General features: G+C 48.6%; 1 protein-coding gene and 1 pseudogene across 1 annotated transcript; both read left to right on the forward strand.

Annotated features, from left to right (window-relative positions):
- Nucleotides 1-2,985, forward strand: part of LOC128116857 (mitogen-activated protein kinase 3-like) — a 54,808-nt pseudogene extending 51,823 nt beyond the window's left edge.
- Nucleotides 2,986-3,530: 545 nt separating this feature from the next.
- Nucleotides 3,531-13,313, forward strand: Fgf16 (fibroblast growth factor 16). The gene is made up of 3 exons (XM_052745668.1): nt 3,531-3,804; nt 11,460-11,563; nt 12,930-13,313. Exons 1-3 carry the CDS (start codon nt 3,531-3,533, stop codon nt 13,173-13,175), a joined length of 624 nt encoding a protein of 207 aa, XP_052601628.1. The 3' UTR covers nt 13,176-13,313.
- Nucleotides 13,314-16,021: the final 2,708 nt, after the last annotated feature.

Genomic DNA, 16,021 nt, shown 5'->3' on the forward strand with positions numbered 1-16,021 from the left:
GATGCATAGACCCACAGCCAGACATACACAGAGAGAGTCTAAATGGGAGGTCTCCATCAAATCACTCCCCTCAGAGCTCAGGGAATCCCATGGAAGAGGAGGCAAAAAGAGTTTAAGAGCCAGAAGGGATGGAGGACACCAGGAGAACCATGCCCTCTGAATCAACTAAACAAGGTGCATATGAGCTCATAGAGACTGAAGCAGCAATCACAGGCCCTACATGAGTCTGCACCAGGTCCTCTGCATATATGTTACAGCTATTAGCTTAGTATGTTTATGGGACTCCTAATTGTGAGAACAAGTGGGTCTCTGATTCTTGTGCCTGCTCTTGGGACTCTTTTCCTCCTGCTGGGTTGCCATGTGATAGTTTTTGCTTTATGTTTTTATATTTTATTTTGTCATATTTGGTTGTTATCTCTTAGAAGCCTGCTCTTTTCTAATGATAGACAGAAAGGGAGTGGATCCAGAGAGGAGGAGGGGGGAAGAGGAACCGGGAAGAGTACAGGGAGGGGAAACTATAATTGGGATATGCTGTATAAGAAAAGAATCTTTGGGGGCTGGAGAGAGGGCTCAGAGGTTAAGAGCACTGACTGCTCTTCCAGAGGTCCTGAGTTCAATTCCCAGCCCCCACATGGTGGCTCACAACCATCTGTAGTGAGATCTGGCACCCTCTTCTGTATATATAATAAATAAATAAATCTTTAAAAAAAAGAAAAGAAAAGAACCTATGTCCAATAAAAGAAAAATATGTAAAAATGTGACTTATTTCATTATAAACATCTCCATCCTTTATAGTATGTGCTTATTGAAGTTGTTTCATCTACTTTTCTTTTCATTTGACACTTATTAAAATCTTCAAGAATTAGTTTTTAACAAAATTGTTCATTTTCTTTTGTTACTATTTTTCTCCTTTTTGGAAGTGATCCTTCTGACTCTGCAAAAAATTCTTCCCATCTTTGCCTCAGGGCCCATTCATTACAAGAATCACCTTAGCTCAGAATGGGTCCAGGACCCCCTATCTAGATACCTAGATCAGTTCTCTCTCTCTCTCTCTCTCTCTCTCTCTCTCTCTCTCTCTCTCTCTCTCTCTCTCTCTCTCTCTCTCTCCTTCATGAATATACACATCATAAACCTTTGTTTCGTTGTTGTTGGGACAGGGTCTCAAGAAGTCCAGGCTAGCCTCGAACTCATGATCCTCCTGCCTCCACCTCCAAACTGTTGAGATTGCAAGTGTAAGTTACTGTGTTCAGCACTTTGGATAATTTGTTTGTTCATTCCTTCATTTGAGACAGGTTCTTGCTATGCATTTCAGGCTGGCCTCACTCTAAATCCCACAAGGGCTGGAATTACAGGTGGGTGCCACCATACCAAGCTCTTACTTGGAATACTTTTAAAGTAATCCAAGACAGCCTGTAGTTTCCTTTAAACGTATTCTAATGCAGACTGCACCCTTTTAAAGATTTTTTTATTTTTAAAAATTACATGTACATGTATGTGCCTATGCACATGTATGTGGGTGCCTGTGGACACCAGAAGAGGGCATCAGATCCTCTGGTGCTGGAGTTGTAGGCATATATGAGCCAATGTGGGTGGCAAGAACAAAACTTGAGTCCCCTAGAAGGGAAATATTCACTCTTCAGCACGAGCCATCTCTCCAGCCTCTGGACTCCACCTTTTGCATTTGTGGGTCTACTACATCTGGTTGATAACTTGCATCTGTGTTCTCTGTTACTGAGAGCATAATATTACTTTTGAGTATCTGCATGTGTCAGGCATTGTGCTTGGCCCTGGAGGTTCCCTCTGAGCTAAAGAGGCACAGCAGGGCCAAGCCACAATGTTCTTCCAAACTAAGAATTGCTACAGGAAGGTAGCACAGAGCGCACATGGGAACTTAAGAGTAGGGCCTCGAATTGCCCTGAGTTGTGGGGAATCTTGTTTACTCATTTTATGGTAACTCTGAATTTGAACTTGCAGCTCGGCGGGGTCTCCAGCAGGAGGCGCAGCAAAGGCGCGGAAGGGTAGGATTGGGGGTTCAGTCACTACTGGAACCTGGGAAAGCGGCCAGCGCCTGCTGCGTGTGAAAACTGCAAGCAACAACGCCATTTAATAGGCAAGAAGGAGGCCGAGCGCTAGAGCCCCAGAGGGACCGTGGGGTTCAGGTGAGGGGCAGAGGAGCAGGGGCTCGCGGCAGACAGGCACCTGCTCGCCAGGTCCTCTCCACCCAGCCTGTCGTCCTGGCTACCGCCAGTTCCCACCCCGACTGCCGCTCTTCCTGATAGAGTATTTTGGAACAGGGCACAGGACAGAGCGAGGAAACACCTGTTTCCAACAAGAAAAGAGGTGGGGGAAGCCCCCACCAGGCTTCCAATGGCCTCTCATCAAGCTTGCTCTCTTGAGCCTTGTAAAAGTGTGCCCAGAAAGCCATGGAGATCATTTTTCAAAAAGATCGCTTTCTATTTCTCACACACACCCCCCTTCTATGCCTAAACCACAGCATCTCTTTTTAAAAGTCTTCTTTCCCCTCTGAGGTTTCCCGCTCCTCCCCAAGCCCCTTAAGCCTCCCCCACCCCCACCCCCTCCCGGCTTTGGTGTCAGCAGGGACCTTAACCACCTCTCAGTCCTTACTGTTGCAACTGCATTCGGCTTCAGGATCTTTTTTTGCTTCCTCAGCCCCTGTGGACCTACAGGTGGGGAGTGGAACTAGGGAACAGCGGAACAAAGGAACCGGAGCGCCCCTGTCCCGGGCTAGACACCCCTTCCGCAGCCTCTTATGGGCCAGAGAAGAGGGGCTCAGCGGCTCGAGGACGCCCTCCCGGAGCCCCGGTCTCAGGCACTTTCCCCGAGGGGAGCAACCAGAGGATGCATGGGAGGTGGGGATGGCCCTTGCAGCAGACCAACTGGCAGACCCCTATGGAACCGGCCTGCGTGGCCGTGGGCGCCGATGGCCTCCACGTACTGGGCTCCGTTATTTCATCAGCAGTTTAAGAAAACCTGCCAAAAGCAGTTATGCCTCACTGCAATGTGTAGCTTTTTCCTGCCATTTTTTTTTTCATAATAAAAGAGGGAGTGAAGCTCGCTCGCTCCCCCTCCACCCCCCTCTCCCAAAAAGAGCCAAATGGATACGAGAAGGGGGGAAAAAAGGAAAGAACCCACACACCAATCTCTGAGGGGATGCCAGTGAGGTGTGGCTTGTATTTAAATATCCAATATGTCAATGGAAGGGGAGTGGGTACGTATATAAAGTGCCGTTTGCATCTGATAGCTCCACGAAGCCAGCTATGAGAGGCCAGGAGAGATGGATGCGGAGGGGAAGCCGCACTTTAACTGAGAGCAAGGTCAGGAGCGCGCTGCCCCACGCTCCCCGCCGCTAAAAAGTTCCTTGGACGCGAACAGACGTGTGCTGCAGCTGGGCAGAGCACGGAGCCTAGCAGCGAGCGAGCGAGCGCCGCCGACCAGCCTGCGCCCGCCGCGGGGAGAGGCAGTTCGCGCCCCGCGGCCCCGGCTCGGCCCGCGCCGCCGCCAGCCCCGCCATGGCGGAGGTGGGGGGCGTTTTTGCCTCCTTGGACTGGGACCTGCACGGCTTCTCCTCGTCTCTGGGGAACGTGCCCTTAGCTGACTCCCCGGGTTTCCTGAACGAGCGCCTGGGCCAGATCGAGGGGAAGCTGCAGCGCGGCTCGCCCACAGACTTCGCCCACCTGAAGGGTATCCTGCGGCGCCGCCAGCTCTACTGCCGCACAGGCTTCCACCTGGAGATCTTCCCCAACGGCACGGTGCACGGCACCCGCCACGACCACAGCCGCTTCGGTGAGGACGCGGCCGGGAGGAGAGGGAGGCGGGTGGACCGCGTACTGGGGAGCCGACGGCGCGGTGCTGTCGCGCAGGGGCCCACCGAGTCTCTCCGGGTCGGGTGCCGTCCGGGCCCGTCGGGGCGGGACGCGGTGGCAGGGCCCTAAGCCTCTCGGCGACCCGAGGGCCCCCCGCGCCCCGCGACGCTCCCCGGAGGGGGCGGAGGCGCCTTGCGGTGCGGCCTCTTCCACCCGCTCCACCCTCCCTCCTCCGGGACCTAGGGGCTCCTCGAGAGAGCCCAACGTCGGGCCTCGGATGGAAGCAGGTGGAGCCGGGAGAGGAGCGGGAGTCCTCGCCTAGGAGGCAAGGGGACTGAGGCTGGCAGAGCCTCGAGGGTGGCAGGCCCGTAGCAGCTGTTCGCTCAGAGCAGGAGCCTTCACGGGCCATGGGCGTGGTGGCCGGCGGCCCGCACCCGGATCACTTTTATCTGGCAGGGACCTGGCAGCCATGGTACTAGCCATCCTCGGAGTGGCTTTGCCCAGGGTAGGAGCCAATGCAGGCAGCACGGCATGAACCGGGTACCTGAAAATCTAGGGAAAACTCGCGTACCTATCGCATAAGGACACCAGTCTTGGGCATCTTTTGCTCAGAACTAACTCCTTGCCCACGTGAGGAAACTGTCCTGAGCCCACTGTCAGCCCCAGAAACAGGTGTCCCTTGGGCCCAGGACAGGAAATGTCTAATCTCCAGGCAGGATTGCCTCTGCCTGCCCTAAACTATACAGATTGTTCAGAGCACCCAGCTGCCTGCCTACATACAGAACTAATTACATGATTAATATAAACCTCGATCTGCGACAGAAATCTTTAGGCTTTTAAGCAAATGTGTTCCCTCTTCAATAATTCGCCATTTTTATTTTCAATTTCCTATTGTCTATTAAGCCATCAAACAGGTGCTGTGACAGTTACCCTTTCTCCTCCTCCACCTCTCAATGTCCTCTGCTTCCTCCCAAGGTCCTTGTAATGCAAGAAGGGCATTTTCTACGCCTACCCTCAAGCAAGACATGCTTCATTTCCCCCCATCCTTCCCATCTTCCCATTCTACCTGCTTTTCTAGAGCTGCATCTGGAGTACTCAGTTTTTAAAAAGAAGAAGGAGAGAGAGAGAGAGAGAGAGAGAGAGAGAGAGAGAGAGAGAGAGAGAGAGAGAGAGAGAGAGAGAGAGAAGAAAAGAAAATGGAGGGGGGGGGGAGGCCGCGGGCAGACAAGGGCCAGCTTAAGGCCAAGCCTAGCAAACAACTGGGACCAGGGTTGGTCTTCCTTGCTGGGAGCAGGCAGGAACCCTAATGAGGTCTATGTCATCTTGGAAAAATGCACTCAAACAGAGCTGGAGTACAGTAGGTTGGGAGGGGTAATGGAGGGGTGCAGGTGTCTGTATAAACTTGCAGCAGGTCCTCAAAAGGGTGATGAGGTGGGGTGGGAGGAGAGGGAGTGTTTGCTTGGCTTCTTTCCCTTCCATCGTTTGAGATTTTGCAGTCCCCTTTTGTTCTTCTTCGTAAGGAATGGGACTCCCACCCTGAACTCAGAGGCTCTCGGGAATGGCCTAAAGATACTGGACTGGTTCATATAGAAAAAAAGGAGCGCATATATGTGTAGGCATTTATATGTATAAAAGCACAGTCATGAAATGTGGCGGGGGGGATGAAATCGGTGAAATTGTGCACTGCTCCGAGCTGCTATAAGTGTTAGTCTGACTGTGTGCCTGAGCTGAGCGCAGTAATCCACAAGGTCAACATAAATTAGTAATAGGCTCTTGGAATAAGTGGTCTTTAATTGCCTCCCTAAAGACACATCTTGATTTCTTTTCATCTCGCAGACCTGCTAAGGGTGTTAAGTTTAAGGAGAAACCAAAGGAAGTAAAGCTGGCCGAGAAAGGGATGTTTGCACTGCTGCTTAACTGGCGGCTTCAGCTTGGGTTTGGCCTTTTTGAAAAAACAAGCTTCCTGAGACCACCTCCACATCACCTTTCCCCCCCCCCTGCTCTCTCGGCAGTTCCGTGTATTGCCTGTAAAGGAAATGATAACTGGTCAAAGCTGTCCCTTCGTAGTCTCCCCTGCCAACTTTCAAACACACTCTTATTCAGTTTAGCTTTTGGCACAGGACGAGGTGGTGTTTGAGTTTGCTCACACTCTCCGCCCTCCACATTTGAGTTAATCAGCCAGAGTATTCAATAAATTGAAACTTTAACATTCCATAAGTGCTTTAGCAGTCAACATTCCAGCAGGGTAAAGTAGGCCAGACTTAAGATATAAAATATTATAGATTTCTGCTTGGGGGGAGGAGGGAGTCTCCGAAGACCATGTAAAGTAAATAGCTATTTGTTGTAATTGGAGAGCAGGGCCCCCAAGGATTACCCTGGAATCCATGTGTTCTAAACAAGTCAGGCTGAGCCCAAGTGCAGCCCCGACTCCAAATAATAACCTGTTGGCACCGCACATGCTCCCTGCTCTCCATCTGCAGTCAGTAGCCAGGAGTGTTTCAGTCCCCGCCTGGCTGGTGGCATTTACATGAGGTTCACAGGGAGCCTGACATTCCTGAGGGGCACCTGTGGACTGACAGAGCAGGGCTTGGGAGCCAGACTGGAGGAGAGGCCACTGCCAGGTGGGATGGAGCAAGCTGCTGCAGCTGCTTTGGGTTTTGAGCGATCTGGTTGGTAGTTGGCAAAGGGCCAGGGCAGCACTGTCTTGGCCCCGATGGGTCTGACAGGATGGCTGAGGGAACCAGATTAAATGACACATTAGCCAGTCATCTAGCTAGGTCCTGAAACAGTGGGGCCCAGGAGAGATCCGTTTTGATTGAGGCCCTGGGGAGAGAGGTGTAAGAGGAGAAGAGTCTGGAAACTGTCAAGAAAATGCCAGAGTGTAAGGTGGGCAGGTCAAGATGAGGCAGAGGAGATGGAGGTCCTTGGGCCTCGAAGGGGTAAGAACTGATGACAAACTTTGTCTACTTAATACTTTGCCTCAACACTTTGCTGTTAACACCCCTGTCCAGCTGTAGCTGGGAAAATATGAAAATGGCTTGTTTTCTCTCCCCTTTTGTGCTGGCTGGGATTCAGGAGAAGGTTTAGAAATATCTGTTCCATCATCATGTGCCACTGGGTTCCCACAGTCTGAATCCAACTAATAGGAAAGTTGGCAAAAGCAAATGATGCCCCAAGACAGCTGGGCAGGGATGATTCCAGCTGTTGGAGACCCCTGTTACTGGACACAACCCAAGCGACATCCTGTATGATCTGTCCTTTGGCATCAGGGTTCACAGAGAGTTGGAGAAAAAACTGTGGTGACTCAAATGGCCACACCTCTTGAGTTTCATGATTTGTTCTCACACCAGGACTCTGGAAGTGAGATCACAGGCTGCCCTCTGCTCCTTAATGAGCTCAGAGTCGCCTGAGACATCGGATACTTAGAGAAAGGGGCAGCTGCTGTGATTGGAGGCGCAGAGGTAACCTGCCTTAGCAAAGCAAAGATCTTTAGCAGCAAGGATTGGGGTCCCTCAGAGTTTAGCACCCAGAACAGAATCAAAGAATCGCTTGGGGTCTCCTTGCCTGATAGGCCACTCTACTTTGAGCATGCTTCTGTTTTTCCAAAGCCCTCTGGAGACGCAGACCGACACAGAACCTCAGCATGATCCTGCCAGGACAGAGCAGAGTAGGGCAGTCCCTTCTCTCATGTTAGTAACTAGATCTTTCTGAATACAGCCTACCCCCACTTTTGTTTTCTGTTTTACACTAGGTTTTAATATATTTTTAATTTTTAAAAAAGCATCAAGGTGCACAATCTGGAATCCCAATGCCTAGGAGATGGAGCAAGAGGATCAGAAGTTCAAGGTCATCCTTAGCTGCATAGAGTGTTCAAGTTCCAGGCCAGCCTGGAACTAGGTGAGACCATGTCTCAAAAACGAAAACAAATTTAAATGATTTAAGACAGTGTTTCACTATGTAGCCCAGGCTGGCCTCAAACTTGGGACCCTCACCTTTCAGCCTCCTAATCCCTGAGATTATGGGCATATGTCAGTTTACCTGGTGTTCATTTGTTCTTCTGTTTCAGTTTTGTGTTTTCCAGACAGGGTCTCCCTATGCAGCACAGGCTGGCCTAACTTCCTGCCTCAGACCCACATGTATTAGCAGTACAAATGTATGCCTCCACACCCAGATAATATTTAATTTTTATCTGAGCTGTTTTACATTAGCTCTTTGAACTTTTATTTTTTCCTTGTGTGCATTGGGGAGGAGGGAGAAGCAGCAGTGCATGTGTGGAGGTCAGGGGACAACTTTCAGGAGTCAGTTCTTTCTTCTGTCGTGAGTCCCAGGGGTCAAGGTCAGGTTGGAGGCTAGGCAGCCATTGCTTTTATCCACTGAGCCACCTTGCCAGGCCTACCTTAACTTTAAAAATTAGTGTGTGTGCGCGTGTGTGCGTGAGAGAGAGAGAGAGAGAGAGAGAGAGAGAGAGACAGAGACAGAGACAGAGACAGAGACAGAGACAGAGAATGAGTGAGGGGCTGGGCCAGGCATGTCCGCCACCCACAGCCACAGCCGCGCGCACGTGTGAGGACGTTCTCTCCTTCTACCACGTGGGGTCCTGGAACTGAATTCAAGTGGGCAGGTTTGGAAGCAGGGGTCTTTACCTGCTGAGCCACTTGTCAACTCTACATTAGCTTTTCAATAATCCTGCTAATCACCATCATAATGAGCTAACTGCTCAGTGGAATCCCAGAAGCCATTGCTGTTTAAGTTTCACTGGGCCATACTCTACCACTATAGAGACAGACAGACTTATATATCATTAAAATACATGCAACATACTTGGGTACTGGGTTCACTCTTCAACACCAAAACAGAAAAGAATTGTAAGTGCACAGAAATACGAAAGTTATGTACACTCTCAAGAAAATCCATAGGGCTAGGTAGATAGTGGTAGATTACTTCCCTGGCATGGGCAAGGCCCGAAGTTCAGTTCTGAAGTGGAGGGTGGATGGAGGTAGGATACAGAGATGTAAAGAGGGAGCTAGATGATGGGAAAGTCCCCAAACAGTGCAACTACAGTAAGGGGCCAGGAACTAAAGGGTGAAGTTAGCTGTGTGCATGTGATGCTCACCCTCCTTCGGCAAAACCCCCAAACACAAACCTCTTGTGAAGCTCATTTTGGGGACCAAGGTGCAATACTTTCTTTGGCTATAATTATGCGTATTCTGTTGAAGCCAGCCGGTTTTCCAACCTTTTGAAACCTCTTTGGCTCTTGAGTATCTCATCCCTCTCACCTGTGTGTCCTCTGGGGCGATGGGAAGCCTTGTTCCCGTGTCCTCTGATGAGTTGTTTATTAAAATGTTTAATAGGGCAGAGCCTCTTTCAGAGCAACTGAAGATTTGTGCTCACTAAGTCGATTGTTGGTTGGCCCCATCATCACATCTGCCCTTCCTTCCTTCCTTCCTTCCTTCCTTCCTTCCTTCCTTCCTTCCTTCCTTCCTTCCTTCCTTCCCTCCTTCTTTCCTTCTGGCACATGGCATTCTCTTCCTGAAACCATCTGCACTGTGCTCCAAGAGCTACTAAGAGTCAGGAGCCTGATGCTACTAAGAGTCAGGACTTGCTGCGCATGCCTGAGGACTAGAGGTCAGTCCCTGGAACCCATGACAGAGAGAAGTGGTCCCCCAAAATTGTCCTCTGATCTCCACACCTGTGTGTCAAACACAGTACACACAGCAGCAACAATAATAAACAACTGTTGAAAAGCTACTGACAATCAGAATAAGGGTAAAACAAGGAGGATTTGAATATGGAAAGCAGAAGACCAACCCTCCAGGGTCCCATAGACAGGCAGCAGAACTGTAGATCCTTCTAAGAGATCAGAATGAGCCGTACAAACACATACCCGCAAAGCTCCCATGATTGACTGACTCCCTACATTGCCAGGCTAGCCACTAGAACTTCACAGAAAACTCCCCACTGGGGTTTTCAACCTGACTGCAGAATGCAGTGCTTCTAAGTTTTCACTTTAGCACTTGGGAGACAGAGGCAGAAGGTTAGCCTGGGCTACACTGGCAGCTACTTTCTCTCTCATTAAAAAAAAAACTTTATTACATTTATGTATTTATTTATCTATGGTCTGTGTGTGTGTGTGTGTGTGTGTGTGTGAGAGAGAGAGAGAGAGAGAGAGAGAGAGAGAGAGAGAGAGAGAGAGAGAGAGAGAGAGATGCATGTGCCATAGCACACAGTGAAAGTCAGAGGACAACTTGCAGGAGTCAGTTCTCTCCTTCTATCATGTGGGTCCCAGGGATCAAACTCAAATCATTAGACATGGCAGCAAACACTTTTACTACACTCCCAGCCATCTCAACAGCCTCAACTTCCTTGTCTTTGTGAGATCAGTTCCCCCTCCTATGTAGAATACTTAAACGATTACCTTTAATCATTGCACTTTTGCCATGAAAAAATAGCTAGGTGTGTGGGCTCCGTGTGTGCTTTCGGACAGTTGTGTCCAGTGTTTGGTCTCTGCTGACAGTGTCGTTAGAGGGAGGAATATCGAAGAAGAATCTAGTACGGCGGTGGTGGCACATGCCTTTAATCCCAGCACTCAGGAGGCAGAGGCAGGCGGATCTCTGTGAGTTCGAGGCCAGCCTGGTTTACAGGACAGCCAGGGCAATACAGAGAAACTTTGTCTCAAAAACCCAAACCAAACAAACAGAAGAAGAGGAGGAGGAGGAAGAAGAATCTAGTTGTTGATTTAGTTTCTATGTCCTGTTACCCTCTTCATAATTGATTTTTTTTCTCATGGGATACATGAAAACATTTTCAAATCTTCACCTCTAACCTTGTCAGTGAAAAGGACATTTCTAATTTCTTCCCTTTCCCCTTAAAGTTGCAACATCTCAAATCAGTTTGGAGTCCAATACTACCTGCCAACTCAGCCGTGGCTCAACTTTAAATTCTTGAGAGAGGGCGGGAGATTGACAAACTTGTCAGTTTGGGGCTGAACAAGCTGCGAATGCTTTCAGGCCAACTCTTCCCTCCTGCCATAAACAGGGTGGACAAACTTAGTGCATGGCCTGTGTGGCATTCGTTAGTCAACTACAGGCAGTTGACAGCCTTGTGCAGTGTTTAAGGACATGAGAGCTGAGAGGGCGAAAAATACACTCAGCTTAGAGGGCAGCGAGGGAATGCAGGTGGGTGCCAAGGAGGAGCAGGATGGATTGGCATTGGGAACACTGCTTGACCATTTCTTGAAAATGAGGTATTCCACTGCACTGATGCCGTAATTATGGGGCATTTGTTAGAAAGCCTTCCCATGGTTTCCTCACCCTAGCATACCTATGAGGCCTGGGGGTATAGCCTAGTGATAGAGCTCTTTCCTAGCATGCCCCAAGTTCCAAGCCCAGCACCACAAAATAAAGAAAATCACAGGGTTAAGTGGAGGAAAGGATTGTTTCCCCATTTTACACATGGGAAAACTGGGGCTTGGAGAGATTGAGCACTTTCTCTGGGGTTTTCATTTCTTGCTGCGAAGGACAGGTTCATCAGATGATCCTCCATGGATACCCAGGTCTGCCTGTAGTTCTTGTTAACTAGCCAGCTTTCTCCTAGCTCCATGTTAGTAACAGAATGGTGGTGTACTTTTTGTCCCAGGAATTCTGGAATTTATCAGCTTGGCTGTGGGGCTGATCAGCATCCGAGGAGTGGACTCTGGCCTATACCTAGGCATGAATGAACGAGGAGAGCTCTATGGATCGGTAAGTTTCAGCTTTTCTATTTATCAGAGGCTATTACCATCAGTGTTTGGACAGCCTAAGGCAAAGGATAAAATTGTTTATCTAGCACTTGAAAGCCCTTTTATGACTGTAAAGAATTGGTGTCTTCTTGTTCCTGGCTGCTCAGGGCTATGCTCCATAATGCCTCCGCTCGTTCAGCCCTCCACCCAAGCAAGGATTTCTGTGATACGTTTGCTTTTCCCTTTTTCATCAGAGGGCCTGCTAGTGCTGTGATAACAGGAAGCCATGCTGGTTTGTCAGTAGCCACTTAGGCTTTAGAGCATTAACACTTCTAAAGAGCACATCTTAGTTTTAATGGGTACCCAGAGCAGTAGCTGATGAGCAGGCACAAAAGAACACACAGTGAAAGAGCCAGCCTTCCAATAAGAATTTGATGTTAGCAACCCAGCCCACTCCCCCCGACCCGATTTCCAGATTGCTTCAGTTGAACCCCAAAGGCCAAATAACACCAACAAATGAAGAATGAAGGTCTTAGAGACTGGTGACAGCCCCAACTCCTAGCTAGGAATGGGCTGGCTGCAATACATTTTCTATGTTCTGGAAGCTAGCCCAGCACTGGGACATGGTAAGTGACTTTGCTGACCTTAACCCTTTCAGGGGATCCCAGTATCCTGGCTCGGACCTTTGAGTCACATAGCATGCTTTCTGGCTGGCTACACCCCCATGAAATCAGAACACATTTTTCTCTGACACCTAGAAGATAGGCCTGTCCCCAGCACTTGGTATCGGGCACCCCAGCAAACAGTATGGTGGCCCGATCATGTATGAAAAGGGCCAGAAGCAGGAAACCCAGGAGCTGCCAGCTTGAAGTAGCCAGATTGGAGGAGCTTTTCAAGGAGATCTTTTCTGAGCTTTCCAACTGACAGGCTGCTCATTAGGGGAGATCACAACTCACCTCCCATGCAGCTTTATATAGACCCATGGCCTTTGCCAGCCAGTTGATGTGGGTGACTGTAATCTCAATGCATTCAACATTATTAGCCCTAAGTAGGAAGTGAGCTCGGTGGGTGCCAAAGGGGCACTGGAAGACCATAATGGAAATTCTGGGGTTCAAAGAGCCAGTCAAGGCCAGTTCCTCCAAATCCCTTCCCTTCAGGAAAGATCCCACTCAAAACATTTTGTGTGGCTTGTGAAGGAGGATGAAGAAGATACAATCAGGAGGGTTTTGTGCTGCTTGGAAGAAAGATTCCCTTGGTCACATAGGGAGACAGGACTGAAATTTTCTAATCTCGATGTGCTGTTGCTATTTCAGGGTTTTTCCACCAGCAAACTGGTATGGGAAGAATAGTCATATAATGGGCTCTGCTTTATTTTCTCACCCTCACAGAAGAAACTCACACGTGAATGTGTTTTCCGGGAACAATTTGAAGAAAACTGGTACAACACCTATGCCTCCACCTTGTACAAACACTCGGACTCGGAAAGACAGTATTATGTGGCCCTGAATAAAGACGGCTCCCCCCGGGAGGGATACAGGACTAAACGACACCAGAAATTCACTCACTTTTTACCCAGGCCAGTAGATCCTTCTAAGTTGCCCTCCATGTCCAGAGACCTCTTCCGCTATAGGTAATGGACCTCTAGTGCCACCTCTGTGACCCATGTACTCTGTGGCCATGGTTGGCTCTGCAAACACTATACTCGTAGCTTTTCAATCCTTCCTTCCTATCAATTAGATAACAGAGAAGCACTTACTGTTCAACTTGAACCCAGCTGTCCCCTTGTTCGAAGTGTATATCAAGGTTGGGTTATTTTGGGGAGGGACGTGGGGGGAGGGGTGGGCCAGAGGGAGTCTTGTATATACTTTTCGCTTTACTCGTGTTCTTTCCCATGAGGTGGCATGACAAAGAGCAGGGGGCCCCACTAAGGGCCAAGGCTGTCTTGCCTCACAATCTACCCAGATACTTTGAGATGGGGTGCAAATGAAAGACCAAGGAATCTGCCACAGATGCTACCTACAGAGCTTTGGGAAAGTGTCCTTTGGACACGCCTAGGGGCTCCAGCCCTGCTGCAAGCCGTCCCTGCCCTGGCTCTGCAGATCTCTCATTCGTCCTGACATGCAGTTTTCTTGCCACCAAAGTGGGAGGTATGGGATAGGTTGTAAGGAAATGATATTAAAATGTAAGCATGGATACTGTGCATAAGGACAAACTATTTATGAAATGTATATGCTATTTATTTTATATATTTATTTATTTCAAAATAATTTTATTTTTAATGAGAGATGCTATGACTGGATTTTCATCAGAAAGAATAAGGTCCTACTGAGACAGGAAAAAATGAGTTATTAAAGGCTTTTATCGGCAATAAAATTGTCTTTATGTTATAAACCAGTGTCTAATTCTATTGATTCGTGCATTCAGTAGAATGAAAGGCTGACCAGATTCTTTCTCCCTAGGTCATTAGAATTCCTGAGGGCAGGCTCATGCAGCTTGGGCTGGGTGACGCCATCATCCAGTGTGGCAGCATTATCTAAGGGCCTTCTTCAAGACCTAGCCCACTTTTCTGGTTCTATGACTTATTGGAACTTTAGGAAGGCAGGCCTCAACCAACAGCTCTTAATGAAGCTCCTATTTGTAAACATTTAGGATTGGGCATAGAGGAATCCTCCTTAGGGACTTGATGAGGGCCCTGAGCCCCAAGGGCAAAGATGTAATTGGTGGACCTTTACTTCAGATGTGAAGGTAAAGCAATTTAAAATAGTACTCAGCAAGGAGAGGAGTTTTTGAGCCAGTCAGCTTCCCTTTAAGAAGATATTATCCCCCTGGCTGTGACCACCCCCAGCATCTCTTGCCAGGGCTCCTCCTGGAGGACTCTGGGAAACTGTCAGCACATCCCCTTAGAGCAGCAGTGCTCAGAGCTCATGGTCTCTTGCCCAGGAGCTTCACCTGGCAACTGCTCAGAGACAGAAATCAGCAGAAATCTGGGGCATTGCCAGACACCTTGCATGGTATCAAACTTTCCAGGGAACTCCTAAGCACAGCATGATACAATTTGAGAACTAACACCCTAAAGAGACTTTGGTTTTGCAACCAAATGGTTCATAAGTGAATTGGTTGGATAGTGTTAGTCCAGAGAAGGACGCATACCTCGGAGCGCTCTCCCAGATCAGTCCTAAGGTATCTTGTCTTCAAATTCCTGGACTCTTGACTGGTGTTTCCAGAAATAGGGGTAGAAGAGATTGGAATCAAAGGGAGAAATGTCTTGTTGAGCACACAAACAGTATGAAGGCCTGGTGGGCAAAGGTTTAGGATTTAGGATAGTTCTTTCTCATCCTGCCCCTCATATAAGCATTGACTATTTTTCTAATTAATTGAAAGTATGAGTCAGACTGATTATATACCAGCTCACTTGCAAAGCAAACCAGTATTATTGATATAGATCAATGATAAAATGCTTCTTAGTATGTGCCAGGCCCTCGATTCCATCCCCAACACTGTCTCCAGCACCATAGAAAACCAAAACCAAAAGAGCTATAAAAGCTCACCCAAATTTAGGTATCCAATAGAGAAGCCACACCTATGGGGATACATACCTGACGTACCAAATTCGACTGTGTGGTGAGAGCTATACTGAGGGCTGGGACTATAGCTCAGTGGAAGAATCCTTACCTCCCATTCATGGTTCAATTCCTAGTGCTGAAAAAAGTTATTTCAGGCCGGGTGGTGGTGGCGCATACCTTGAATCCCAGCACTCAGGAGGCAGAGCCGGGCAGATCTCTGTGAGTTCGAGGCCAGCCTGGCCTACAGAGTGAGTTCCAGGACAGGCACCAAAACTACACAGAGAAACCCTGTCTCAAAAAACAAACAAACACAAAAGTTATTTCATGGCATGTATGATCATTAACTAGCATACTGATTGGTGGATTCCCCAAAGTGGACATTTCAGTGGTCTAGGCATTCTAGGGTGTTTTCCAACAAGGATAATGTCTGCTTTGAAGAACCAACAGGATTAAGGAAAACAAAGAGCTGTTGTTTATGTTAGACTATGGGAAGGAGACACTATCTGTAAAATTCTTCAAGATTAAAACACAGCTACATTTAAAAATTTACGTGCTTTTGAGACAGGGTATCCTTATGTATCCCAGGCTGGCCCAGAAACTTACTACGTATCCTGGGCTGGCCTCAAATTCACAATCCTTCTGCATCAGCCTCCTGAGTGCTGACTTGACTGGTGTGCACCACTTCACCTGGGTTATCATGTCAGTAATGAGCATCAGACCTTAATGGTTGCTTGGTTGCTTGGTTGCTTGGTTTGTGAGAGCCCCGGCTCTGCTATGCTGTCCAGGCTTGGCCTCAGGCTCCTCTGATCAAGTGATCTTCCTGCTTCAGCCTCTCGAGAGCTAAGACTACAGATGTGTAACACCACACCCAGTTTTCCACCTTGATAACCGTGATTTTTGTTGGTTTGGGTTGTTAG

This window comes from Peromyscus californicus, unplaced genomic scaffold (genome assembly GCF_007827085.1).
Source record: "Peromyscus californicus insignis strain IS unplaced genomic scaffold, ASM782708v3 Scaffold_10__1_contigs__length_136768540, whole genome shotgun sequence".
Lineage (NCBI taxonomy): Eukaryota > Metazoa > Chordata > Mammalia > Rodentia > Cricetidae > Peromyscus > Peromyscus californicus.

Bases quoted from the DNA above. Each gene is read 5' to 3' on its own strand.
- Fgf16 (XM_052745668.1), top strand. From the start codon at position 3,531: ATGGCGGAGGTGGGGGGCGTTTTTGCCTCCTTGGACTGGGACCTGCAC. The intron at 3,805-11,459 runs GTGAGGACGCGG...TTTTTGTCCCAG, and splicing joins CCACGACCACAGCCGCTTCG to GAATTCTGGAATTTATCAGC. The intron at 11,564-12,929 runs GTAAGTTTCAGC...TCACCCTCACAG, and splicing joins GAGGAGAGCTCTATGGATCG to AAGAAACTCACACGTGAATG.